The sequence below is a fragment of the Populus nigra genome, chromosome 1, assembly GCF_951802175.1.
Source record: "Populus nigra chromosome 1, ddPopNigr1.1, whole genome shotgun sequence".
In the NCBI taxonomy this organism is placed as follows: domain Eukaryota; kingdom Viridiplantae; phylum Streptophyta; class Magnoliopsida; order Malpighiales; family Salicaceae; genus Populus; species Populus nigra.
This window is the reverse complement of record NC_084852.1, coordinates 40,410,074-40,436,617: the sequence shown is the minus strand read 5'-3', so window position 1 is coordinate 40,436,617 and position 26,544 is coordinate 40,410,074. Positions and strand designations below refer to the sequence as shown.

The window sequence follows — 26,544 nt, the reverse complement described above, 5'->3', positions numbered from 1 at the left end:
TAAAATTCATATTAACTCGTCAAACCAAGTTAACCCGTTAAACCCGGGATCTGTATCATGAATGTCTGGTAACTAAATAAAAAAAAAGTGAATATTAACAAACTAAACTAAACAAAAAAAATTAATTAAAAAGAAAAAAAATCCGGGTTAACTCGTCAAACCATGTTAATCTGTTAAACCCAGTATTTGTGTCATGAAAGTCTGATAACTAAATAAAAAAAATTTAACATTAACAAACTAAATTAAACAAAAATATTTATGAAAATAATAATAAAAAAAAAATTAACGGGTCAACCCGGAATTAACTGGGTTCATCCGTGAAACCAGGTTAACCCGTGAAACTCGGGATATGTGTCATGAAAGTTTAATAACTAAATAGAAAGAAATTTAACATTAACAAACTAAACTAAACGAAAAAAATTAATTGAAAAAAATAAAGAAAAAAGCATAAAAAAATCTCAAAAAGCATAAAAAAACAGCTAAAAAAACTTAGATAACCTAAAAAAAAAAAACATGCCTAAGGAAAGAATCAATGTAACCTCTAAGAAGAAAAAAAACTAAATAGAAAGAAATTTAACATTAACAATCTAAACTAAACGAAACGAAAAAAATAATTAAAAAGAAAAAAAAAGCAAAAAATAAAATAAAATTCATGTTAACTCGTCAAATCAAGTTAACTCGTTAAACCCGAGATCTGTGTCATGAATGTCTGATAACTAAATAAAAAATAAATGAATATTAACAAACTGAACTAAACAAAAAAAATTAATTAAAAAAAAAATTCGGGTTAACTCGTCAAACCATGTTAATCTGTTAAACCCAGTATTTGTGTCATGAAAGTCTGATAACTAAATAAAAAAAAATTATTTATGAAAATAATAATAATAAAAAATTGACGGGTCAACCCGGAATTAACTGGAATCCCAAAAAGCATAAAAAAACAGCTAAAAAAACTTAGATAACCTTAATAATAATAATAATAATAATAATAAACATGCCTAAGGAAGGAGTCAGTGTTTTACTGTGGACTGTTCAGTGCAATCCACGGTAAAACACTGACTCCTTTTAGTTATAGTTTAATTAATATATATAAACCCTTATATATATATATAATACTATATTATAAAACTCATAGTAATAAGATAAAAATAAAGAAAGGGAGAAAGCTCCATGGTTGTCTTGGTCAACACTGCCCCCCCTAAGAAACTGGTGGAATTCATTAAATTCCTAGGCTGCCTTCTTCTGTCCACATTCTGGAAAAAAACCACATGAACAAGAAGTCACAAAAGGAAATACCCAAATTACATGCTACTCTCCATGAAAAAAATAAAAATAAAAATAAAACTTAAAGCTTTTTTTTTTTAAAAGAGAAAAAAGGGAGAAACAGACAAGAAGACTCCTTCCCTACCAGACCCACAATCCAAAAAAGAAAAGGGAGAAAAAAATGAAAAAGAAGAAGCAAGAAACATGAAAAGGATGCCAAAACTAGAACCTTTGTTTTCAATGAGCGTGCACTTCACTCCCCAATCAACAGAAAGTGACAGCCAATGTCAGTAGTGTTTTCGTACGTCGGACCGTGGCGCTAGTGTGTTTCTTCAATTGTAAAGGCTCGGTTCCCATCAGCTTGGCTCTCTCCCGTTCCCCCCCACTTGCAAATATACCCGCGCGTTATTCCACGCTCCATATTCCACCATTGAAACTCCTCTCCTAGTCTTTCATGCCTCCCTTATTTCTCTCTTCTTACCCCATCACCTCTCTCTCTCTCTCTAAGAAAACAGACCCTTTAAAGAAAGACCAAACTAAGCCACACCCCATACTGAAAACAATAAGAAAAAAGACCAAAACTTCTTGACATGGACACCCGCCGGAAAACGAAAATCCGGCAGCAACGACCGCCGGCAGCCTTCCCAAGCTGAATGTCAGTCTTGAAACGCCAAAAGTTTCGAACTTTGACCATTTTTTTGTTCCACTACTATAAATATAATATTGCACATAAAATGGCAACAACAACTAACACAGCAACTACACCACCACCACCACCACAACAACAAGTAGATACAGCCATGGCAGAAGAGCTAACAGCAAAGGCAGCTCACAAGAGATATGAAGGTTTGGTGATGGTAAGGACCAAAGCAATAAAAGGAAAAGGCGCGTGGTATTGGGCTCATTTAGAGCCTATGCTGGTCCACAACACCGACACTGGCCTTCCTAAAGCTGTGAAGCTACGGTGTTCATTTTGCGACGCCGTTTTCTCCGCTTCCAATCCCTCCAGAACTGCCTCTGAGCATCTGAAACGTGGTACTTGTCCTAATTTTAACTCTCTACCGAAACCCATTTCTTCAATCTCACCCAACACTGCCTTATTGCCTTCTCCTTCTTGCGGTGGCGGTGGCGCTACAGTAGTGCATACTAGTAGTAATAGGAAGCGACCTGTCGTTTCTAGTTCAGGAATTTCTGGTTCTGGTGGCGTTGCATCATCAACGTATCCAGTGACAGCTGTGGGTAGTACGTACCAAGTGAGTCCTCTTGCTATCGTCGATCCATCACGATTCTCAGATGAGATAGCTATGTTGCCACAACAACCACATTTGATGTTGTCTGGTGGCAAAGAGGATTTAGGTGCTTTAGCTATGTTGGAAGATAGTGTAAAAAAGTTGAAGAGTCCTAAAACTTTGCCAGGACATGCTCTGAGTAAGACCCAGATTGACTGCGCGTTTGATTATTTAGCTGATTGGGTTTACGAGTCTTGCGGGTCTGTGTCGTTTACTAGTTTAGAGCATCCAAAGTTCAGGGCTTTTCTGAATCAAGTTGGGTTGCCTGTGGTTTCAAGAAGGGATTTTGTTGGTGGGAGATTGAATGTTAAGTACGAGGAAGCTAGGGCTGAGTCTGAAGCAAGGATTAGAGATGCTATGTTTTTTCAGATTGCGTCAGACGGGTGGAAGGTGAAGAGTAATGGGGGTTTTGGTGATGTAAATTTGGTTAATTTGACAGTGAATTTGCCTAATGGAACTGGTTTGTATAGAAGAGCTGTGTTTGTTAGTGGTTCAGTGCCTTCCAAATATGCAGAGGAGGTTTTTTGGGAGACTATAACAGGCATCTGCGGGAGTCTTGTGCAACAGTGTGTAGGGATAGTTGCAGACAGGTTTAAGGCTAAGGCATTGAAGAATTTAGAGAACCAGAACCATTGGATGGTCAATCTTTCTTGTCAGTTACAAGGGTTCACTAGTTTGATTAAGGATTTTAGTAAGGAGCTTCCACTGTTCAGGACTGTTAGTGAGAATTGCTTCAAGCTTGCAAGTTTTATCAATAATAAGACACCAATTCGAAATAGTTTCCACAAATATCAATTGCAAGAGTACGGGAATGCAGGATTGTTGAGAGTGCCCTTGCGGGAGTATGAGAAGATGGATTTTGGACCTGTGTATACAATGCTAGAGGATATAATGAGCTCAGCTCAAGCATTGCAGTTGGTCTTGCAAGATGAATCGTATAAGATAGCATCCATGGAGGATCCTACTTCAAGAGAAGTTGCTGAGATGATTAGAGATGTGGGGTTTTGGAATGATTTGGATGCGGTGCATTCGCTAGTTAAGTTGATCAAGGAAATGGCTCAAGAGATTGAGATAGAGAGGCCATTAGTAGGGCAATGTCTGCCGCTATGGGATGAACTTAGAGCAAAAGTGAAGGATTGGTGTTCAAAGTTCCACATTGCTGAAGGAGCAGTGGAGAAAGTGATCGAAAGACGATTCAAGAAGAATTATCATCCTGCTTGGGCTGCGGCTTACATACTAGATCCACTTTATTTGCTGAGGGACAACAGTGGCAAATACCTTCCTCCTTTCAAATGCTTGACCCAGGAGCAGGAAAAGGATGTAGACAAGCTTATAACCAGGCTTGTTTCAAGGGAGGAGGCTCATATTGCACTGATGGAACTCATGAAATGGAGAACAGAAGGGCTTGATCCTGTGTATGCAAGGGCTGTCCAGATGAAGGAGAGGGATCCCATTACAGGAAAGATGAGGATAGTAAATCCCCAGAGTAGTAGGCTTGTCTGGGAGACTTATCTTACCGAGTTCAAGTCACTAGGGAAAGTTGCAGTTAGGCTTATTTTTCTTCATGCCACTTCATGCGGGTTCAAATGCAATTGGTCTTTGCTGAGATGGGTGTGTGCCCATGGGCACTCAAGGGAAGGCATGGACAAGGTGCAAAAGTTGATATTTATTGCAGCTCACTCAAAGCTTGATAGGCGGGAGGTTTTGAGCGATGAAGATAAGGATGCAGATCTCTTTGCATTGGCAAATGGTGAGGATGATGTGCTAAACGAGGTTCTTGTTGATACATCCTCAGTGTAACATTTTTTTCCACTACTTTTGAATTTAAATTTGTAGGATTTATTTGAATTCTTCCCACTTCTTATATCCTTTTGTATTTCTTTACTTACTCTTTAGAAGATTTTTGGGCAGTCAGATTGGAGGAAGAGAGGAATTAATAGGGATTCTGTTTCTGTATGCCTAGTAATGCATAGCTCATAAATTGAGCAAGTTCTCATCTTTCATTCTAGGATGAATTTTGGAGGTTCTGAGTTTGCGGGAAAAAAAGAAGAAAGAAAGAATCTTGTTTGTAAAGATAGCAATTTCTTTTTAACAGATTTTTCAGAACGGGAACACTTGTACAATTTTGTTCTTCAAGTATTCTCCGTACTTTCTAAGATTGAGTTTATATAATAGCAGTTGCTACGAATTCTCTGAACCTAACATGTTAAATACTCTCATTTAAGCTTGGGTGAAGTTTATCTGGGTTGTTCAGCAGTTGATTTTTCTGAGCATGATGTTCATGACTTTATTTAGAACGTCGTTATGAAACTCTGGTAGCCATTATGGTTATTATATTCTTCACCATTATGTCATGATTGTTGAAGTTCTCCATTTCCAAGGATGACTTGCTTTCTCTCATAAAAGTTTGTCACCGTTCTTAAATTCAACCAAAAGTCCTGCTAAACCTTTGAAGTTAACGAGACTGTGGAGTTTAGTGCCTGTTCTCCTATTCATTGCGATGTAGATCCCTCTATTCTTGCCTGATGATCTTATAATTCCTTGAGCAACAAGCATGATTCACTGCCTTCTATGATATTTTCCCTAATTGAGTTTCATGTTTTGCATGTATGGTGTAATAATTAGAAGGGGTCTGCTTGAAAACTTTTCATGTTTTTTGTGCTCCTTTATGTGCCCAAATAGGTTTCTTAGAATGGGATTCTAGTTTTATTTCCCACAATGAAAATAGATTCTTCTGTTGAACCTTGCCACATATTTTCCAGGTTATGTTCCAAAATTAGGTAAAGTTCCTCCTGCCTATAGGAGCTCCTTCACATGTCATGCTTAGAAGTATCTTTATCACATCTACTCGAGCTGCTTGCCTAAATGCTGAATCACAAAGTTTGCAGTATCATTCTCTGCCCTGAGTTCATAACCTGGAGATTCCTAGGCGGGATCTGCTCCTTTCCTCTTTTAATATTTTGTTTCTACAATTAATAAGTCTTCTTTAATGATGTAAGTTTAATCACTATACTAATCTATTGCCTGGTATATGTGAGTGCAACAATCTACTCTGGGAACATAATGATTTTCCATTTGTCAGGAACTTTGATCTGAGTGATAATCATTATTAATTGAACTGAAGAAAACTGAGATATTATGCTAAATTAATCTTTGTGGTGGCAGAAGCGTTCGACAAAGATATTGTTGGACTGGAGAAACCACCGTAAGATTGTTGGATGTTAGTACAATGCCATGGACAATGATTAAAGGTGGAATTCTGCCAGAAGGATCCAAGGACTTGACTTGAAATTTTTGGAAGTGAAATGTCAATTTGTAACCAGAGGTTGCTTAAACAAGCTGGTTCGGTGAATGGCAAGCCAAGTACCTCTACGTGGGTCAACAACCTCGGAAGGACCTGAAAGAACACCTTTCTAGCTGGAGAAGCACTTGCAACTGTTTTCTTTTTTTTTTTATCTCAATCTATATCTCCTGGTTTTTGTGTCTTTGGGAAGGTGGAGCCCCACCATGAAAGAAGTGGAAGTCTTTTTCCAAACTTTGGTTGTCATGGAGGGAGAAAGAGAGACATCAGGGTTTTTCCCATCAAATCATCTTTCGGGTAACTTCTCTTTTAAACATTCCAAAGCTTGTGACGTTCATGCAGGGTAATTGGGCAATGTTCCCCATAATTGCGTGAAAGGTGTTTATAGGACCCAAAACGAAGACTGTCGGCATGAAGCACTGCAAAAGATGCTTGAGAGTGGTTCTGCAACAAATTCAGACCAATTTTATTGGTTCCTTATCTATAGCTGATCAAGTTGGAAAAATATAGTTTAACGGGACGCAGTGGATTCAATCATCCTTAGTTTCATTATGCAGTTCACCAATGATGTGCTAAGGAATTACATGCTGATTGGTTTTGAATTGTTGTTTCTTCTTCTTCTTTTTTCCCTCCGTGTGTATTTTCCTGAATATAAACACTATGTACATGTGGTGCTTTTATGGCTGCTAATAGAAAAGGGTTAACCTGTTTTGTTTGTTCTGGATACTATGTCCTTTACCAATCATAATTATTCACATGGAAGGCATCGAAACATCACTGCTTGGTATCGGAGGAATGATGGGAACCTCGGTTCTGTCAAGGACTCCACATTTTGCGTCTGCGTCTGCGTCTGCTTGGGGATGGAAGTTGAGAATCTTATTGATAGTTTGAGGAGTGAACATGAATCCTGTTAGAAGTGTTTAGTTTTCCCGCATGCTATATATATAAACAACTTTGTACAAGTACTTGCAAAATTTCAGATCAAAACAGAGTGAAAAAAAAATATATAGTTGTTGTCAAGGACTTTATTTTTTATTTTTAAGGTTGAAATGCACTTCAATTAATATAAAGTCTTATCCTTTTAGAATTTCAATATCATTTGAAAGGATACACTTTCAATCAAGTCATACAGACTAAAAACCTTTCTCAAACTCTCTTTATAAAGACAAAACCTGAAACTGGAGCATGGGGAAAAAGTAAATAAATGATCTCTCTGTTTGAAAACAGAAGCCCTCACTCCTCGTTATATAGGAGGCCATGGGATTCAGATTAGTTGTAGAATTAGTTCAAATTAATTAGAGTTTATTTCAGCAATTTTTAAATTTTTGAACTTATCAACATAACATTTATTATTTCTTTTTATGGTTTGGTTTTTATGTTGAATATTAATATCATTTTATTAAGATGAATAAAAAACAATAATTTGATGAATAATATTATTTTGATCATAAAACTCATTAAAAAATGTTTCCTATTCTTCACTTTTATTACTTTTTATTCTCTTTATATTTTTATTGAGTTTGTTTTCAACTTTTTTCTTATAACATTTAATATTTTAAGAGTTTTAAATCATTAATATTGGAGTGAGTTAAATATAGAGGTCCGTTGCTTTTTTTAATTATTTGAAATAAAATCTTTGTAACTTTTACTTCCATATAAATTTCAAACTTATGATTTCTTCTAAAAAACCCTATAGTTGGTAATGATTCAAAATTAATTAATCTTTGCATGGAATTATAATTCATATGTTCCAGTATATCATACCACATATCACAAAACTCAAGTGAATAAAAAAATAAGATAATCTTATTTTAATTTTTTTTTTTCATAATAGAATAACTTTTTACCTTAGAGATATTCTATTTTTTATAATGATAAATTTATTACACTCAAAGACCATTTTGAACATATTTTTGCTTAATAATAAGTCAAACACTAAGTTCTTAATATCAGCAACATGAAATATATTATTGAAGGTAAATTGTTTTTTGAAAGTTATCTTCTAAATTATCTTTATAAAGCTTAGTACTTTTAAAGTTAAAGAACTCTTTATATACAAATATTCATCATCTATTTTTTGGTAAGTGGATAACATCATTTTCTCGACATATATATGTTTTATTGTATCAATAACAATCATCACTACTTAGAATTATTTACTAGATTGACCTTAGGTTGACCTCAAAGATAACCCTAGAAAAGCGCATCTTCAACATGTCATTTGAAAGGTTATCTACTTCAATAACATTAGCTCGAGGTGTCCTTCATTTCTTGGATTTGCCTTATTGAAACTAATTTCTCTAATCTTTATCTTACTATCCAACCTTGTTATAAATAAAGAATTTATCATTGAAATTATTGGCAATGCCTTTATCAATTACAAAAGGCATTTTCTTTTGGTTGTTTTTTTTTTTTATGAGACTTTGCTAATTATCCAACCATATTTTCCGGAGGGGCAATTAAAGAGGAGCTAGCTATCCTTTGGACAACTTATTATCATTTTACATCCCTAATCTCAAAATAAAATCTTCAATTCTCATCTTTTTTTTCTTATATCTAAAGTAGTTGTTAAGTTTTTTTAAAATGTTGATAATTTCTTAATAATAGCAGCCACTTGAAAAGATTCATTTAAAACCATTATCTCAACATGAATATCATAAAAGATGAGCTGAATCTCTTGGATTTGGCTCATCATTTTCATTGAATCAATCATTTTGAAGTTCAAAAATTTATCGACTTTGAATTGTTTTAAAGCTAGCATCTTTATCATTAGACTTTTAATCCAAAAATCTTCATAGTGTTTTAGGACAATTGATGGAATTATACATATCATAAACTGAATTGTCTATCCTATTCAAAATATAATTCCTATATATTAAATGATTTTGCTTCCATTCATCAACAACTTCCATTATTGTAAGATTAGATTATTTATCAGACAACTTTGGCATATTTTATATCAAGAGTTTTTTTTTAGTCCAAGATGGTGAGATAAAATAACATATTTTGTTATCATCTTTTGAAGTTTACACCACATAATTTCTCAGGTTTCTCATAATGCACTATAAAAGGTGATGGTGGAAAATTTTATATCGAAGTAGTGCTTGCCCAATCAACATTCTCGTAAGCATGCATGTATATATATATATATATATATATATATATATATATATATATATACATACATACATACATACATAGAGAGAGAGAGAGAGAGAGAGAGAGATTGTTTATTATGAACAACAAACATGTAATCAAAAGAGTAATATACAATTAAATTTGTAAATAAATTAGACTAGAGATAAGTGCAAAATATAGAACTATGAATATAAAGTGCTTTCTAGTAGAATTTCAAATCAAAACAAAGCATAAAAAGATTATTGTCAATGACTGTATTCTCTGTTCTTGAAGGCTAAATTGACCATCAATTAGTGTAAACGATCTTAGTGCATGAACCCTTCCAAAATTCTAACATCAATATCTTTTGAAATTAAGGATGCATTTCCAATCAATGCCTATGGCTTAGAAAACACTCTCAAACTTTCTCTTTACAGAAATACAAGTTAAAGCTAGAATAGGGAGAGTAAAAGAAAATAAATAAGGTAAAAAGAGCAAATAATTTCTATGTTTGAAAATCGGAGCGACCACTCCTATTTATTTTTCGTCACCACTATATAAACTACTAAAAATGTTTATAATCTTCCAATATAGTATATGGCCGCTTTCAGTTTAGATTAATTGAGTATTTTGCCAAGTAAATTAAGATTTTTCAAGATCAATTTCTCATATTATAATGTTAATATTCTATGTTATATAATAAAAAATATTTTTTGACAAATTCTTCACCTCGAATATAACTGGACCTTCAATTTTAATTTAGCTTCAAACACATCAATTGAGTATGCCATAACTAATTTGTCCAACGAATCTTGCGGTGAGCCCACAAAAATCTTAAATGGTTGATCGTAGAATCTCTCCACTCGTTCACACATTCATGTCGTCGTCGTCCTTTTTTTTTCTAGGCATGGTTTAAAGTTTCATATTTAAGTTTCCTGCTAAATTAACGAGATAAAATGTGAACTTTTACCCCATCATTCTGACAGTACTAGCATGGGCACAGGGACGTTAAACTTCCCACGATAATTGCTCGGCTTGAATGGATTCGAAGGCATGATTTCAGAATTTATTACTCATCAGGAGAAACTAGGAGCTGGGGGGATTTGAAAGTTTGAGCCAAAAATAAGAGGAACGAAACAAAGACATTGAATTACCAAGAGTAGTGCTTCAACCATTTTTACTACAAGTAAAGCTAGCGGTCTTCCATGCTATAATGTTTACTACCCTAGCAATTACTTTTCATGGCAGCTAATGTGTTGCTTTTTCAAGGAAAACTATCCACTTATGTCAACATATTCTCTCATCACACTATCCCTCCTATACTTCAAACTCTCTTGATGGATTTCAGATTCACCCACCCAACTCCGCAAACTTACAGTAAAAAGGTGAAAAATCAAGTGTGATTTTCACTTTCTGGTGAGTGAACGAAGAGAGTATAAAAGTAGAGTGGATTGAGTATGGTATTATTTTACCACTCTGGAGTCTTCTAATTACTCGTTGAGTGGAGAGACAGAAATTCTTGTCGGCAAGGCTTACCAGTGCTGACTGCTCACCAGCTAATTAGCTCTCCTGATCTTGAACTTTTTGCCATTGGTATGGTATGCTGAACTCCACTCATTTTAGGTTAAAGGGAAAAAAGAAATATATTAATGATTAGTACAGGACGACACCCTTTCTTTATACAAGAATCTGTCCCTCTTCCAATGTTACCCATTTCCTTTTCCTTTACCCTTATTTTTGTTTCGACATTAATTAGGGTTTATTTTTTTCAATCTTTTCTATCGCCCCGCTCACTTTGCACAAAGAGAAATTTTCGTTGTCTTCTATATATATGATTGTACGTGGTGATTTTCACATTTTACTATACATGGGCGCGATTTTAATTACAATTATGTATTGTGCAGTGCCCTCTTTTCTTCGTGGAGAAATTAAGAACACCAAGGTTTTAAAATGGGTTTCCTTGATAATTAACGAGTCTGGTTTACCTAAATTAATTTGGTCAATATTTTTTTTTCTTTGATAATCAGAAGTTACTAAGGGAACTTAAATAGAACTGAAATAATATATATTTATTTTTTTAAGAAATCAAGTCTCGATATATGTGCATTGTGTGAATTAGCTAGGGTAATTAATTGATTTAAAGGTTTAATAGTTTGTAATGAGCCTGTTGCAACTAATGAAGGTTTAATAGGAGAAGTTGAGAAAGTAAAATTTAGAAGAAGATGCACGATTTTTTTTTTTTTAGTTTAACGTGGGTATCCGGGTTAATTTTCGCACACCTCGATTAATTTCATGGATCCTAAAGTTAATGTCCATGTAAATCTCAAGTGGTCATTATATGAACAATTATAAGACTCAAACTTAAAACCACAGAAAAAACAAACTTTTTAGTTTAAAATTCTTACCATTGATCACCATCTAGATGATTAAGATGCACCCCAATTAATTGCACTACATTGCACCTGTCATGATGTTGCCTATATTTATCTTATCGCCTCTACTTTTCGGTGAAATGTCAAGAAATCGAATTATAATAAGGACGACTATCGCATGCTCAGTAGTGATGGTAGTTAGATTAGGGTTCGGAGATGCACAATAATCTCAGAGCCTTTTTATCTCCAATTAATTTGTTTCACATATATAAAGATATATATATCATTTGGGTTCTTGAGAAAGATCTTCTTTTCCTTTTCAAAATAATGTTTCATGAATATTTAATTTGCACAAATATTTATGTTTATTCGTCGTCAAATTAACCTGAACTACAGTTCTAAATTAAACTTCATCTTACTCCCATGATCATGATGCTTCGTGGACCACTCCTTTCTCTTCTTTTTTCAACTACAAAGTTAACTTAGAAAATACCTTCCATTTGGAAAGAAAGATACGGTTCTACTTTCATTTCACTGTTCTTCCACATGGTATGCTATTTCTGTCCTGCATAACTGACAAGTTTATCTTAGAATAATGCTGCGAGAAAGTGTTCTCTCTTTCTGTTCTTTCACGAACCCTAATTTGGCTGGTTTGTTTACATCATATATATAATTATGTCTTGCAAGTTGCAACTCCTTTGAATTTTGTGGTCCTAACTCATAACTTGCATCCACCTACCGCACAAGCATTACTTGTAGGATTGCATAAAATCATCATGTGTGTTCGTATTGACAAATTTATATGCGATTGATTTTCTTTCCCTTGATTCATCAGTCACCAAATTAACCTCCCATTAAATATTTATCTCATTTCAAAAAATTCCCAGTTGACCCTTTGGGTCCTTCATCTTGATCGATCTTCACAGATAGTTTCATATTTCGAAGGACAGAGTAGAAGAAAATGATAGTAGTGCTTTTGCAATCATTTCTATTTCTATATATTTCTTTCTTTTTTCCTGGAGAAAAGATAGATCTGGAGAAAAGATTGGCTCAAGAGTCAACATGGCATACATTATCTCGACAGAAAAAGAAGAGATACTTTGGATTTCGCAGCAACCAAACATGTTAACGTACGGCAAGGGATGGGAACAGTTGAGTGGATAGGTCTAAATAAAAGGAGCTTTGTTTATAGAATGAGATTTGAGTGAAGAATTTAAAGAAGCTTGAACTTACGAGAGTGCAGGATTAACTATATATCAACGCTAATAATGAATGTCACTTAAATTATGATCCCACCTTGTTCCAAGACAAGCTTAAAAGTAATAATTCATCACAGTACCATATGTGGCTGAAGAAAGAAAAAAGCTTCCTGTATCATGTAATCTAACCATTCAATTAAAATAAAATAACTATAACGTATTGTTTACCATGCATGCATGCATGCATTCATGCATTCATGCATTCATGAGACAGTATCTATCTATTCAACAAGGAGCAGTTTAGCATTGAATTTCAAATTTTAAATAGTGTTTTATGAAAAAAAATAATTTTTTTATATTATTTTAATGTGTTGATATTAAAAATAATTTTTAAAAAATTAAAAAATTTATTTTAAATTATTTCCGAGTAAAAATTACTTTGAAAAACAATAATTGAAATATTTTTAAATACAAACAAAAAGATTCAAGATTTGTGAACATATTGTGATTATTCATTTCCATCGTACTTCGATTGATGCATTTGAATCTCTCTCTCACACATATACTTCTTTATCGATTTCTGCCCATTAATTTAATTACTTTTATAAGAATTCTCGTTGTAGTTATCTTAAAATTAAAACTTAAAATAATTTCGTTCTTAATATTAAAATGCAGCTATATATATCACTTTTCAATAAATCAAAAGGTAGACTCGAATTTAAACTGGGTAATAATTATTTATCTTCGCTACTTGAAATCAATCCTCTATTAATACTACTGGGTAATAATTCAGAGGGTTTGTTGAATATTGATTCAGTTATTTATCAAAACTGCATTGGTTACCGTGAAAAGCGAGTATAAAGTGCTAGAATGAAAATGATTTAGAGTACCACCATTCATATATAATAAGTTAATCAGGGTTGGGAAACCGAGGCACGTGTCACAATCATGGACTTTTATATAATTCACAAGGCCGTACAATGGGCCCACCACTCCCGCTTTAAATCGCTTGTTGTGCCGAAGGTGAACTGTATAATAATGCGTGTCCCCAAGCTGTCATTGGTAGTTGACCTGTGACCGTGATTAAAACATGTACCATGTTTACTTTTATTTTTCTTCCACCTGGACGATGCAATATCCCGTCGCAAAATGATCAAAACGCTTCCTCAGTCCTCTTTTTTTTTTTTTTTTTTCTTTTCATAAAAAGTAGTAACACATGCTCAATGCACCAGGCGTTTTTTATTTAAAAATTTAGAGCTTATTTGTTATTTTAAAAATATTTTTTGATTTTTAAAAATTTAATTTTGATATCAAAATCATTTAAAAATACTAAAATAATTAATTTTTAAAAAATAAAAACTTATAAAAACACGAATAAATTACGATGGTCTAGAAACCCACAAATATCCCGTCCCCTGCAAATAAATAAATAAATAATCTGTGACGTGTCGGCATTTGTCTTCGTATCAAAGCCACCGTGTGAGGGGTCTGAGGCTGGTGAAGAATGAAGGTAAAAAAAAAATAGCATAACGGTAAGTAAACAGGATATGTTCAGGTCGAGTTAAAATAATCGAAACTAGTTTTTTTTTCCCTTGTGTGATACCGCGGGATTATATTCAAAATCTATTTTTATTTATTTATTTTATCAATTAAATTAAATATTCATAAAAGTTTTGATGATTTAAATGCTTGAAAAAAAAAATTGGAAGAAGTTTCTTTTTCTTTTAAAGTAAACATGCTTTTTTCATCAAAAGTATAGTTATAAAAAAAAATTCATATCTTGATAATTTTTACATGATTGTATAAAACATAAATAAATAATTCATTTAAGAAAATTATTTAAAATAATAACAATAAAAATAATAAAATAAATATTTTACTTTCATTGCATATTCATGAGGGTATCTGCGTTGGCTGGCAAAAGAAATCTTGAATGTATGGTAAAGCGCAAGACACGGCAAATGAGCGAGTGAGGGAGCCGACTGGAGGGGAAGGGGACACGTCTGGACTAGAAATATTATTTTCAAGAGTTGCCAGGTCAGCTACTGTTGAATCTTGATTTCCTAGGACGTGATCATATTTGTTCATGTCCGTACACATGACGATCCATCCCTTTTCCAGTGACGTCACTCTTGAAAGCAGGAAAGATAGTAGCAGGCAGGCTGGCTGGCTGGCTGGCTGTCTTCTTCAGTTAGCAACCTCTCAAGGAAAAAGGATACAGAAAAATAAAATCGATCATGCTCTATGAATGTGGCGGTGCAATCGCCGGTATCTGTCCGTGCTACGAAACAAATCTGATATGTAGCCGGAAGAACTACTCGTGAGTTCACATTATTCTTTATTTTTATTTTTTTTATTAATGTGAATGTTGGGATTAGCTTTAGTACATCTCAATTGTCTGAAAGTAATGTCTATGTAAATTTCTAATGGTCCTGAAATTTATGAAACTTGAAGTAATAACTTTTAAAAAATAAATTTAGAATCTGACTAGTTGAACTACACTCCTCAGAGTTAAGTTTACATTATTCTTAAATTGTTAGGAGTTGGAAATATATTATTTATATAATTTTCCATAATATATCCAGAGCTCTTTAAATTTAAAATTTATATATATTTATATTATTTTATATTTAATTTTTATTAAATAAAATAAAAATGATGAAATTTAAACTCATGATTATTTAATCATAAAATAATAATACAATGTGAAAAAATCAAATTTATAAATTATTAATTGATTAAATGCTTATATTAAGTAAATACAATATTGGTTAATTAGTAAAAAGAACAATTATTCTGATCCTTTTCAAGGATGAAATGCAATTTTACTTCTTCTTTTTTTCAAAATTTATACCTTACATATCATAATTTATAATATTTATAGCACTTCACTAAATATAACACACGAAAAATTAATCAACAAAAAAATTAAATAAGATTACAAGATTGTCATTATAATTGAATTAATGATAAAAGAGCAATCTCCTCTACTTTCTTTTCTTGTTGCTTCTTTCTTTTTATCTCCGACGGCCACAATAATCATCTCTCCTTTCTCCTTTGATTCCACATAATTTAGGCATCTTTTTAAGATAATCAATCTGGGATCTGCCACCAAATTAATTAAAAATTAATTTAATAATACCGAATTAATTAAAAATTAATTTACTAATCAATCTGGGATCCGCCACCAAATTAATTAAAAATTAATTTACTCTATCCACTCGAATAGAATCAACACTTTCACTGCTGAAGTTCATAAACAACATTACCTGCAATTGTCAATCGGGTTCTTAGACGATACGTAATATATATATGGTACAAAAGAAGGCTTTAATGGAAGTCGCCAGCAATTCATATATATGATAAAACAACCAATCTTAAAAAAAAAAGATAAAAGAGTTTAAGTGAGATTTTGGCAGTTTGGAATTACGTCCCAAATATTCTAAGAAAATTAAATTTTTTTATATATAATTTTTGGATCTTAAAAATAATTCTTAAAAAATAAAAAATATATTATTTTAATGTGTTTCCGAACTAAAAACATTACAAAAAACAATCGGTATTACACTTTCAAATATTCCTTTTAATAAAAGACTTTATTATATTTGAGCAGCATTGCATGATGCATTGTTATTTTATGAAGGGATGCAAAGAAAAATATGGAATTAATTAAGCAAATTATGATGGAATGAACAAAAATGATTTGTTACCTTTTTTTCCTCTTCCTACCAAGTTATTGTTCTACACAGTAACAGAAAAATCTGGAATTAAGCAGCATATGGTTCAAGCCTAGCCATTTCCCTGGCTAACCTTTCCAGACTTCGCCGAATTAGGGTTCTAGACATTGATGATTCCCCTCGTGAAAGGTGCTTAGCATCCATGGTCGAATTCATAGTCAGAACGCAATTTCTCGACGACAACCCAAAAGTTCTCCGACTCCTCATAAAACTTTGGGAACTAACCCAGCACCAGTCATTTCTTTCTCATAGCCGAACTAACCCAGCACACACACACACCACGCCACATAATCTATCTCTCTACAAAAAAATCTATAAATATATCACCTTAAAATGTCAATGATCAAGATCAAGATAATTATGTATTTTTATCTTGATGCTTTTAAAATTATTTTAATATCAAAAATAAAATTTTAAAAATAAATAAATATTATTTTAATATATTTTTAAATAAAAAATATTTCAAAAACAACTATTGCTGTAATAATAATATCAAGTAACTCTAATTCCAGGTAATTTTTCTCTAAAAAAATCACATATCACCTTTTATCTTTTTTATGGAATCGATCACCTTATAAAGTTTTATGAATTCAGAAGAACAAAATAATTAAGTCCAATATCACTGACCACTTGAAATATTATTTTAATATATTTTTAAACTAAAAAAAGTATCATCAAACATTTAAAATATTATTTTAATATATTTTTAAATTAAAAAACAACTAAATACCGCTAGCATATTTTAAAAAATAGTTATTCGCACTCTACCCATAACCATCATCACTCGTTTTTTACCCCTCAAAATCAGCCATCACTGGTTAAGTTTTAGACTTGTTGTTTAAAAATCATCAGTTCAAGTCTTATAAATTTTAAAGTTATTGAAATCTTACATGGTCGTTAACTTCAGGATCCATAAAATTATTCAAGATATATACAAACTAACTCAGATATTTCCATTAATTTATTTTAAAAAAAAATTCACCCTCGCCCACTAAAATAAGTAGTAAAATAGCAGGCACGACCTAGCAACCCTACAAAACCACCACCATCATCTAATTCCACCATCGACAAGCTCAAAAAAACTACTACCATCAACATTTGCCACAAAAACCAGTAAGATAAAGGGAAATAGTTGAAAATTATGGTAAAATTGGGATGATTTAGGGTGTGTTTTAAAGTTACCGGTGAAGAAAGATAAAGATGATGTAAGAGATGGGGTATCTGAAGGAGAGTGCAAAGTTAAATGGGTTTATAGAGGAGTTTGTGTCGAATTAGATTTCAAGAAGTGAGGATACTTGAGAGGTTGAATGCAGTGCCTAGTTTAGAGAACTGTTATTATGCCTTACACCTGCGCGCGGTTCTTGATAAAATAGTAAAATACTAAAGAGAGGAGCTGTTGAAGGAGAAAAGTTACAATGGAGATTGATGCTAAGGCAGGCGGGGAGAAGGAGGGTGTGAAGATGGAATAAAATGCGACGGTGTGAAGATGAGTGAGGAGTTTAGATATGAATCGTCTGAGTTGAGACTTGGAGAGGGATGGCGCTATTTAGCATAGAAGAAGGGTGGTTGCTAACGTGAGCCAAGGGTAGAGGTGAGTGGTGGTTGCTGACGGCACTGTTTTCAGCAGAGGCGGTGGGCGGTTGCTAACATGAGCCAAGGGTGTTAGGACCATGGATTTTAATTCCAGTTAATAAAATGGTTTTATTTCCAAGGGTAAATTGGAGAAAAGAGGAGTCATAAAGCGTGTTAAATAGCAAATCTTTAATGATTTTGATTTTTTTATTTTATTTTGAAAGGCCACTACTAGTGTTAGCGAACGAAGTTAGAAAATATGATGTAAATTAAAATTAATTAAATAAACAGCAACATATATCTCAATTAAACACACAGTATATTGATCTTAGTAATCTTTCATTTGTTAATTAAAAAAAGGAAGGCAATGATACCAATAACGTGATCATGATTAATTTAAATTTCAAGAAACAAAATACATCATTTATTATTAACTACAAAAATGAGAGAGAATTACACTAAAAACGTGATCTTCACTAACCTTAAATTTCAAACAGTAAAAGCACATGAGAGAGAGGGGTACATTAAGATTAAAAATTTAAAATTGTGGATTACACGGCGGATTGTTTGAGAGTGTGATTGCTGGTTATTTTTTAAAATATATTTTACTTAGAAATACATTAAAATAATATTTTTAAAAAAATTATTTTTATCATTAATGCATCAAAATGATCTAAAAACACCAAAAAAATATTAATTTGAAGTAAATAAAAAAAATTCAAATTTTTTTAAAAGCGTTTTTGAAACGAAAATTAAAAAATAATATTTTTTTAAAAAATACTTTTGCAACAGGAGAATTGATTAAAAAAGAAACAAAACAATATATTTGAAAATTAAAGAATAATTAAATCTCATAAATCTAAAGTAAATCTCATGAGTAAGAGGTCCCCTTGGCTAAAAGGAGAGGTTTTTCTTTTTCTATAATGAATAATGAGTTCATAAAGGTGTCTTAACCCAACTAACATGATTTTTTATATATATATATATATATATATATATATATATATATATATTAATTAATTAATTAATTAATTATATTAAAGAGTCTCATCATCGTGTCGTGTCGTGTCTACTGCACAAGAAATCTTCAAGGTTAAGTTGCCTAATCAAGCAGAGATCTTTTGTGTAATGAAATCACAACCTCCATTAAGCTTAACACCAATTACGGTCATTGGTCATTAGCAGATAGAGATTGGATTTGGTGATTACCCACGTGCTTGGCACGTGAAGGAACCCGACATGGAAAGCAGCTGGGATCCCCTGCGACAGTACCCACGGCACAATCTGGGTGGATTGGTCATCATCTTCGTCCTTTTCTTTTGTTTTTTAAAAAATCTCTTTCAATTAACTAAAGTAGCATATATATATATATATATATAGTTTCAGTTGAAACATAGCTTTCTGAAACACCGAAAGGAATCATTGCTGCCATCTCCTCCACTTATTTCATATAACTCTGCAGTATTTTAATAATAATAATAATAATAATAATAATAATCTGATTTGTAAGCTGATTGGCTAGCGAGTAACGGTCCATAACAAATCAAAAGAAAAGTGGGGGCTTATGATGTGTCTACTGGGTTCTAGTTGAAAATGTGGGCTTCATCTGGTTGGTCTTGTGGGACAAATCTAACCCCTCCCCTACCAACATTATTTCATTAGGCAACTTAAACGTCCACATCACTCTTCTTTTTCCGCTTTCTGAGCAGTCAATTATGCTTTGATTTTCTTGTTCTTCTTTCTGAGTTTAATCATTACTTTTATTTATATTATCGCCGGGAATAAAATGGTGTCCTCAAGTCCTACCGTCTTTTGTTTTTGTATTTTTTAAAAATAACTGCTATTAAAGGCAAAACAAAATAAAATAAACAAATACGAGTCAGGTGATATGGGAAACCAACTCTTGATTTATCAAAGCAAGTTGACAAGGTCCGACGTCGGGTTTTCTTTTCAAGTCCGACTGAATTAATTGCTTAAAACAACAGAAGATATTGGCTGCGGTTATTTAGTAGATGGTTAGATAATACTCTTTTTTTTTGGATTAAAATCCATGTTCCTTGGATTATTTATTTTTATTTTTAAATCATAGTCCGGAATTCTAAATCATGTTCCAAAAGACATGAAAGGATCCAATTCCAAAATTTTAACTAGGCAAAGATAAATTATCTTATTATACATGTATAAGAATTAAGAATTAAGAAACACATCTTATAAAAGAAAAAATTATAAGATAAACATTTGTTCTTAGTTCTCATTTCTTAATTGACAGTACTGGCTTAACTCACGTAGAGGGGAAAAGGGGCAAGGAAAAAAAAAAGGGAGCAAAGGACAAGGCTTTGGGGGTCATGAACATGATGATAGCAGTTGTGAATGAAAAGGAAAAGTAAAAAAAAACAAAAAGAAAAGAAGAGAGGTTTAATATATACTTTTGGTTTCATTATAATTGGAAATATCTTATAAAATATATGGTTTTAAACTAGTTCCGTGACCTGGAATTTAAGGACAAAATGTGCATCATTAGGTCAAATTCTCTTGGGACAAGGAAAGGCATCATGTCCTAACATGGTTTTGAAGCTCCAAACAAGGCATCCATAGGAGGGAGGCACAGAAACAGTTTCTATCTTTTCAAAGGTTGTTAGCCAGAGCAATAACTAATCGTTACTGATTGACTATGGTTTTGTTTTATGCATGATTACGGGAGAGAGTAACTTTTCATTTTTATTTTTTGCTTTCAAAGTTGAAATCTTGGAGGCTCCCAAGCATGTTCATGCACCAGCAACAACAAGCACGAAGTTGTTGATTTTCAGTCTCACTTTCCAGTTCTTGATTGATTAGTGATCATTCCTCAGATAATATGATGGAAAAATATTCCTACAGTTTAATTAGAGGACAAAAAAAAACTGAGAGATCCAATTTGACACGAAGTTCTAGGCCCGCAGCCCCTTCCTTTCAACTCCCTCATTGAAACAATCCCTTTCAACGCCCGATCTCCTTTGTCTGAAGAGAGACATGCATTAATGACACAGTGATTCACCATGTCATTATACGACGTTGATTGCCAACATGTTGCTTGTGGAAAAAGTAATCCTTCTATTCCTTGATAAACCAGAGGAGATCATTTACAGAGAATGATTGTAGGGGTAAATATGAAGGGAGCCTCACTTTTACTTCTTTGTAGGTATCAGATGCATTTGTTTTCTCGCGAGAGTTCCTGACCTGACTGACGTCTTAACTTTTCAACATTTAACTTGTTCTTGAAAGCAGCCTCAGTACACATGGTAAACCACCTCTAACATATCAATCCTAATCGCCACCCAAAGACAATGTCGGCCATGCCGAGTATTTTGTTCTTTTCCGGTCATTTGCAAGATGTATTGCCACGGTGGGTCAGTTAACATTCAGGCGTCATTTCTTCTCTCGATGTCTCGGTTTAAAACTCTCTTTTATAAAAATAGAATAGAAAAAACCCGATACTATAACGCCATAAATTTGTAGCACTCGAGCTTGCATCCAAAATGTTATATATTTGAAGAAATAGATTATATACATGCCGGAAAACAAGCTTAAAATAGCCTGAGTCTCTGGTTAATGTGTAACATAATACTTGTTTTAGTACATACCAAGCTTTATGCGAGTGCAGATCATCATCTACAATCAACTTGTAAACCTGTTAAAGAACAATCCAATGTTCAAAGCATTCTCAGATCAGATCATGCATGTAGATACTCAAACTTCTTCGACTCCCTTTTAATTGTTGCATCAACGCACGGATGGCCAAATTTAAGATTGACTTTCTTTGGTTTTCATTAGTGTTAGCCTTTCTATCCCATTGGATAAACTTTGTTTTATCCCGAAAGGAGTATAGAAGAAAAAACTTTTTTGGAACCAGGTCCATATACAAGAGTCATATGGGCTTGTCTGTCCGAGTATTTACATTCGATGTGGACAAAAAAATTGGACATAAAAAAAATGCTACTTATAAAAAAAATTATACCCAAGTCACTGACTAATTGATAATTTAATTAAAAAAATATAGCAATAATAATGAAGAAAGATAGAAAAAAAACAGACTTGTGCTCATCTAGAATATAAAAAACTCAATATTAAAAAACAAAACTAAAAAAAAAAAGTTAAACTAGGTTAAACCATGTATCAATAAATATAAAATTAAAATAATCTTATAAAAAAGACATGAAAAATATAATCACTTGAACGGAAAGAGAAAAAAACTGTAAAGATCAATTTTTAATACATTGAATAGTATAATTAATATAAGTAAATTTAAAAATGACAATATATATATATATATATATATATATAGAAACCACTTCCATTAAGTTCTACTCTTAAATCCAAATCAAATTTATTGGTGGTTGAAATCCAATCACTCAAACATTCTTTCCATAAAAATTTATGATGATTTTTCTGTTTCTTTTAAGTTTCAATGACCGAACGTCAAACAAGTGAACTTCAAAATCTAAACGAGCATTTCAAAACCATAAGGGGTCAAATTTTAAAAAAAATATTAAGGGACTAAATTGTAGATTTAGTCATCTTATAACAGTCAACAAGGAAAAAGGCTATCATTTATTACCAAATGTCAATTTTGATCCTTGTTTATTAATTTTGTTTTTATAATAATTCAAAAATCTCTAAGTAGAAATAACATGTCATCCAATACTAAAAATCTTAAACACCCGGGAGTGTGATAAAAGACAAATCCTAAAAGAAAGAAAACTCTAGGGCAAAAAGACAGAAACTTTTCAAGTCCAAATTGAAAGAAATTAAAGTTGGATGACTGAGATAAATCAAAATAAAAAATCAAGGGACCAAGGAAGAAAGGTTGGTCAGTGAACACTACTATGAATAAAATTTTATGGGAGGGGGGATAATGTCTTGCACAGTAATACCCCGTCCCCTTTTAGTTTTTTTTAATAAAGAGTAAGCTATTGCCACATGATTTTAGACACCAATTGGGTACACATTTATTTGGTCTAGTTTATTTAATCAGTATTTCTACCATAGTTGTTAGGCTAGATCCAGAAATCAACCTAGAAAAAAGTTTGAATTACCACGTCAACTCGATAGGTCAATTATAAATGAAAGATTAAAATGGAATGTTACAAGACTACAGGGACAAAATTGAAAGATTATAAGATTACAGAGACAAAATGCATTTTTACACATCACCAAACCCTAATATATTATAATTTCAGATAAAACTAAAAGAGTTTTGCATTTCATTATTCCATATCCCTACTTTTCCTTGGGGAACTGCATCTATGGCACATTTTATTAAATCACTATCTCTATTGATGCATTTTGCAGCACTAAGGGGGATGCCCCGAGCCAAAGCCGGCAACTATCCATCTGACTTCTCTTTTGCAGATTGCAGGAATAAAAAATGTTGTCCCAGGCTGAAATGGAGGATATTAAACTAGAAGATAAAAGCCAACAGAAATTCGAACTAAATTCTGATTTAGAGGAAGACGAGGCAGAAAAAAACAAATTCAGGGCACAGAAGTTTAATGAGCCTGAATGATGCCTCTGATGAATTATTTGATGTTCCTGATTCTGGTGAAGTGATAGATCTTGGCCATATAGAGAATGGTTGGTTTCCTGAAGTGAGTCAAGAATGACTTGCTTCGGTATTTACTAACCTTCGGTATTAATACAAATATCAATAAGAACCCATGGCTGACCGTATGGCTCGGCATCCTTATTCCACTTGCTAACCCTTTTCGCATAAAATGAAATATGAATCATCTACATCACCTACACCCTTGTGATCAGTAAAAGGACATGTCTACTCCTACAGTCGGTGTACCATTTGGGATGTGCTAGGACTGCTGCTTTGAGAGGATAGAAATCCAGAAGCTAATAGTTGAGCTTGAGAACTCATCAAAACTATTGATGGTCTGTTCCCAAATCCAATATGATCGGGAATGAAGATTTTTGTAGCGTTTTAATAAAGTGTGATCACATATTCACATCAATATTCTCTTATTTAGAATTTATAAAATTGATAATTAGTGATAGAAAACTCGATACCTGTAAAACAATTCTTTTGGTGGGATTTAAGAGCCCTCTGGTGATAAAGTTAGTGACTTTTAATAAAAGATTACAATAAATGAACGAACAAAATTTAAATTCTAAAAACAAGAGTATTTGTTCTTGTTTTTAGAACTATGTGCCTGATTGAATACCAATGAATAACTTTAATGGTTTTTTTAATATTTCTTATAATTATAGTTATCTTTATTTATTTAGATTGTTAATTTTGTTCTATTCTGTGTGAGATGGCTTGTATACTCTTATCATTTAAAAAAATGAAACATAGTGAAATATATTTCATCTCGCTCAAGATCTCAAGTCATTTCGGATTTCTCATCCAAATTCGAGCCAAGATGTTTCAGGTTTACTTTGTTCGTTATTTTCCGGATAATCAACTTTTGTTCTTCATCACTCAAGGATATATATATATATATATATATATATATATATATATTAAAAATACACTTACCATTTGGTCCTCAAAATGCATGAAGTTAAATCCTTCTAGACTAATACATGGATGATGGCTCTGGCTGGGGATAATAATAATAATAATAATAAGAGGTTGTCATACGTAAATAGATAAACCATTTAAAATTTTTGTATCTATAAATATACACTTGATATTCTGGCAGTTATTATTATATATGTTTGACTGACCATTTCATGTTTATTGATCTAGACTTTACAAAATGGGAGAAGTAACGTGTGGTTTTGATTTTAGAAAGGTATTTTCATAGGCAGTTGGGTTTTCATTAGTTAGGGGTGCATTAAAATCCAAACACTTGTGAGAGATTGGATTTTAACAATTAAGATTCCATTCCTCTTGGTAGATTATTATAATTTTTGTTATAAAAACATTGATAGTTTATTAAGGTATATTTGTCTACTTCGATAGTGAAAATGACAATCTATAATAATATTTAGAAGATGACTTTCCCTTCATACCACTACAAAATCAAGATCCTTATTTATATGTTAATGATAGAGATGATATTTGATTTATGCTTCTTTTGCATATAAAAACCCTTTTAATTTCTCAATATTTTAGCATTTTCTTTGTGTTGGATTATTTTAAGTTAAAGTTCTCTTTAGTTTTTACTCTTGACTATTTATTAATGTTTTAAATTTTATAATTATGTTTCAATGCTTAACATTGTATTTGTATTGTATAATTTGAATTTAATTTATCTTCATATTTGAATTAGAATTATGTATATTGAATTAATATTTTTTATTATATATATGTGTGTGCGCGCGCGCGCGTGCAATATATGATGTCAAGACAAAACGATGAAATGCTCTGAAATCAAAATTTATTCCAATAAAAATAATAGAACACCAAACATAACAAAATTAACAACTTGTTCTTAATAGGTAAAATATCGCATGAAAATAATTGAATGAGTGACAGCATCACCAATGGAAGTGGCCATTTAGAAAAATCAAATTGTTAATAAGACAGTAAATATATTTTCTTTTCTTATGTGTACTCTCCAATGAAAGATGCTATTTTAACAAGACGCTACTTCAACAACTTATTTATATTTTAATATATTTGAAATCATACAACTATAATTTAATTAATTTTTATATGATATAATAATGTTTTTAATTATATAACTAAATTTAAAATTAATGAAGTAATATTGTTGCATCATGTGTGAATTAATTTTACAAGATATGTTTAAAATAACCAAGAAATCTTGACATAGTTAATTAAAAATGCATTAGCCTAAACAATACATCAATTGAGTAAATTAAAATTAAAACCCATATTTTGCATAATTTCTAACTTTTATATTTTCGAAATCGGATGCAACTTAAAAATGTCAATTTTCATAATTTGTTCTTCTTTTTGAATCCTTTCTAGTTCTTGTACTTTGATGTATCATTATAGATCATCCATCATCCAAGTAGGAATTGAAAACAAAACTGTTATCTTAGTTTTTTTCATTAGGAGATGAAAAGGCAAGGAATTGAAGAAGTATCTACATGTTCGCACAGGCTTCAAATCACTCTACAAAAATGAGATTTCACCAATACAGGCTTCGAATCAAACCAAAAATCACCAAAACCAACACTCAAATTCGCAGAGACTGGCTACCAACAATAGAAAGTTTACAAGGTAAAGTCTAATTAAAAAAAATCATCGAATAGATCATAATTAAAGAGAAAAAACCATTTTGAGAACGGTAAGCAAGCCAGTTGAAAAGGTAAAGCAATAATTGATGAGCAAGGACAATAATCACCTGAATTGAGAGGTTAGGGCACGGCTAAGACAATCAATTGACGAGCAAGGACAATCAAAGGACAACTGCCTCTTGTTCTTCTCAGTAAACCACAAAGAAGCTAGGGCACAAGGCTTTGAGGTTTGCAGGCTTCTTGTTCTTGTTTTTGAAGAGGGAAGCAACGGACACCTGTAGATAAAAGAGTCGTTGGCCAACAGGTATAAGTACCTCCTCCATGCTTTTTTGCTTTTTTGCTTTTTTCAGGGATGTGTGGAAGGCGTAGGAATAGCGTTTCAGTGGGAGAAAAGATTTTAGTTTTGGATTTTTTAGTTTCGGTTTTCGTTGTTTAACCCAATTTTACTGTCCCGGGAGGAGGAGCAGCCGGGAAAGTTTATGGGCCCACAACTAA

General features: G+C 32.3%; 1 protein-coding gene and 1 long non-coding RNA gene across 10 annotated transcripts; one reads left to right on the top strand and one right to left on the bottom strand.

Annotated features, from left to right (window-relative positions):
* The first annotated feature begins 1,640 nt into the window (after window positions 1-1,640).
* Window positions 1,641-6,573, top strand: LOC133676797 (uncharacterized). Of its 9 annotated transcripts, none has more exons than XM_062098539.1 (3): window positions 1,641-4,348; window positions 5,315-5,332; window positions 5,718-6,573. In XM_062098539.1, the coding sequence occupies exons 1-3, from the start codon at window positions 1,917-1,919 to the stop codon at window positions 5,839-5,841; spliced, it is 2,574 nt and encodes an 857-aa protein (XP_061954523.1). In that variant the 5' UTR covers window positions 1,641-1,916; the 3' UTR covers window positions 5,842-6,573. The 9 variants fall into 9 exon arrangements, with proteins under 9 accessions (XP_061954523.1, XP_061954555.1, XP_061954581.1 ...); XM_062098571.1 differs by having other exon boundaries at window positions 1,642-4,302; XM_062098597.1 differs by having other exon boundaries at window positions 1,642-4,325; window positions 5,718-5,811.
* A 14,781-nt stretch (window positions 6,574-21,354) lies between these two features.
* Window positions 21,355-26,386, bottom strand: LOC133676772 (uncharacterized). Its single transcript, XR_009835662.1, has 2 exons — window positions 26,157-26,386; window positions 21,355-21,517 (listed from the first exon to the last, which is right to left on the bottom strand). It is a non-coding gene; the product is annotated as an uncharacterized LOC133676772 (long non-coding RNA).
* Between the last annotated feature and the right edge of the window lie 158 nt (window positions 26,387-26,544).